At 47.4% G+C, this 1,034-nt stretch overlaps 1 protein-coding gene across 1 annotated transcript in view; it reads left to right on the top strand.

Annotated features, from left to right (window-relative positions):
- The window catches only part of LOC103767552 (F-box DNA helicase 1), a gene marked incomplete at its 3' end in the record, with an annotated part of 17,890 nt that extends 16,858 nt beyond the window's left edge, over window positions 1-1,032 (top strand). The window contains exons 7-8 of the mRNA XM_029958455.1: window positions 467-558; window positions 931-1,032. Coding sequence (XP_029814315.1) covers window positions 467-558; window positions 931-1,032 — 194 coding nt within the window. The remainder of the gene's footprint in view (window positions 1-466; window positions 559-930) is intronic.
- Window positions 1,033-1,034: the final 2 nt, after the last annotated feature.

The raw sequence follows: 1,034 nt of genomic DNA, 5'->3' as shown, positions 1-1,034 counted from the left end.
GCTGCATTTCCCCTGGATTGACTCATTTATTCCTTATCCTTCCCTACGGAATGGGAATGCTGGGATTCCATCCCTGGCCGAGATAAAGCTGGTGGTTTTTAATAAGCTGAAGGAGCCAGGCTGCCAAATTAATTTTAATTAATTAATTTTAATTTTAGGAAGACCTTTTCCCGTGTGACCTTTTGGATTCTTCGAGCCAGGCTGGGATTTGGGATTTCCGGCTTCCAAATTCTTCTGGATTCTTCAATAATAAGAGTTTTACTCTTTATTTTTGCTCCAATATTCTCTCATTCCCTGCTTTTCTCCTTTTTCCCCAAGAACCAGGTTGCTCCAGTGCCAAATTCCCGCTCCTGGGATGGGATCAATGACCCGATTTCCTCGTTAATGGAGTTGCATGGGAGGATTTATTTTTTTTTAATTCCTTTTCTGTTGGTTTATTGTTGTTTTTTCCTGATTTTTTCCACAGTTGGGGTGAAATAAAACTGACCCACGAGCAGCAGAGGATTTTGAATCACAGGATTGAGCCCGGGCAGATAGTGAAAATTATGGCGTTTGCAGGTAAGATCCCAAAAATTCTGTGGGAAAAATGAACAGGAGAACCTCAGTCTGGCCCTTCCCTCCCGGCCCAGGGATTGTGGGATTCCAGGGGGATCAACTTGCTCCTCTGGGATAACAAATGGAAGGGAAAAGCCCCCCAAAATGGGAACAAAAATGGGAGAGAGGAGTGGGAATATGTGGGAGAAGGGCCCTGCAGGTCCTGAGGGCAGGGAGGGTGGAAGAGGAGAGGCTCCAGGGGCTGGAGCAGGGATTTTCCTGCATCCCATGGGAAAAAAGGGATCTACTCTGGAGCAGTTCCTGAAGGACTGACCCCATGGAAAACAGGGATCTGTGCTGGAGCAGTTCCTGAAGGAGTGACCCCATGGGAAACAGGGATCTGTGCTGGAGCAGTTCCTGAAGGACTGACCCCGTGGAATAAAGGGATCTGTGCTGGAGCAGTTCCTGAAGGACTGACCCCATGGAAAACAGGGATCTGT

The sequence above is a fragment of the Manacus vitellinus genome, unplaced genomic scaffold (assembly GCF_001715985.3).
Source record: "Manacus vitellinus isolate BGI_N305 unplaced genomic scaffold, ASM171598v3 scaffold_159_pilon, whole genome shotgun sequence".
Classification (NCBI taxonomy): Eukaryota; Metazoa; Chordata; class Aves; order Passeriformes; family Pipridae; genus Manacus; species Manacus vitellinus.
This window is presented reverse-complemented; position numbering and strand designations above follow the sequence as displayed.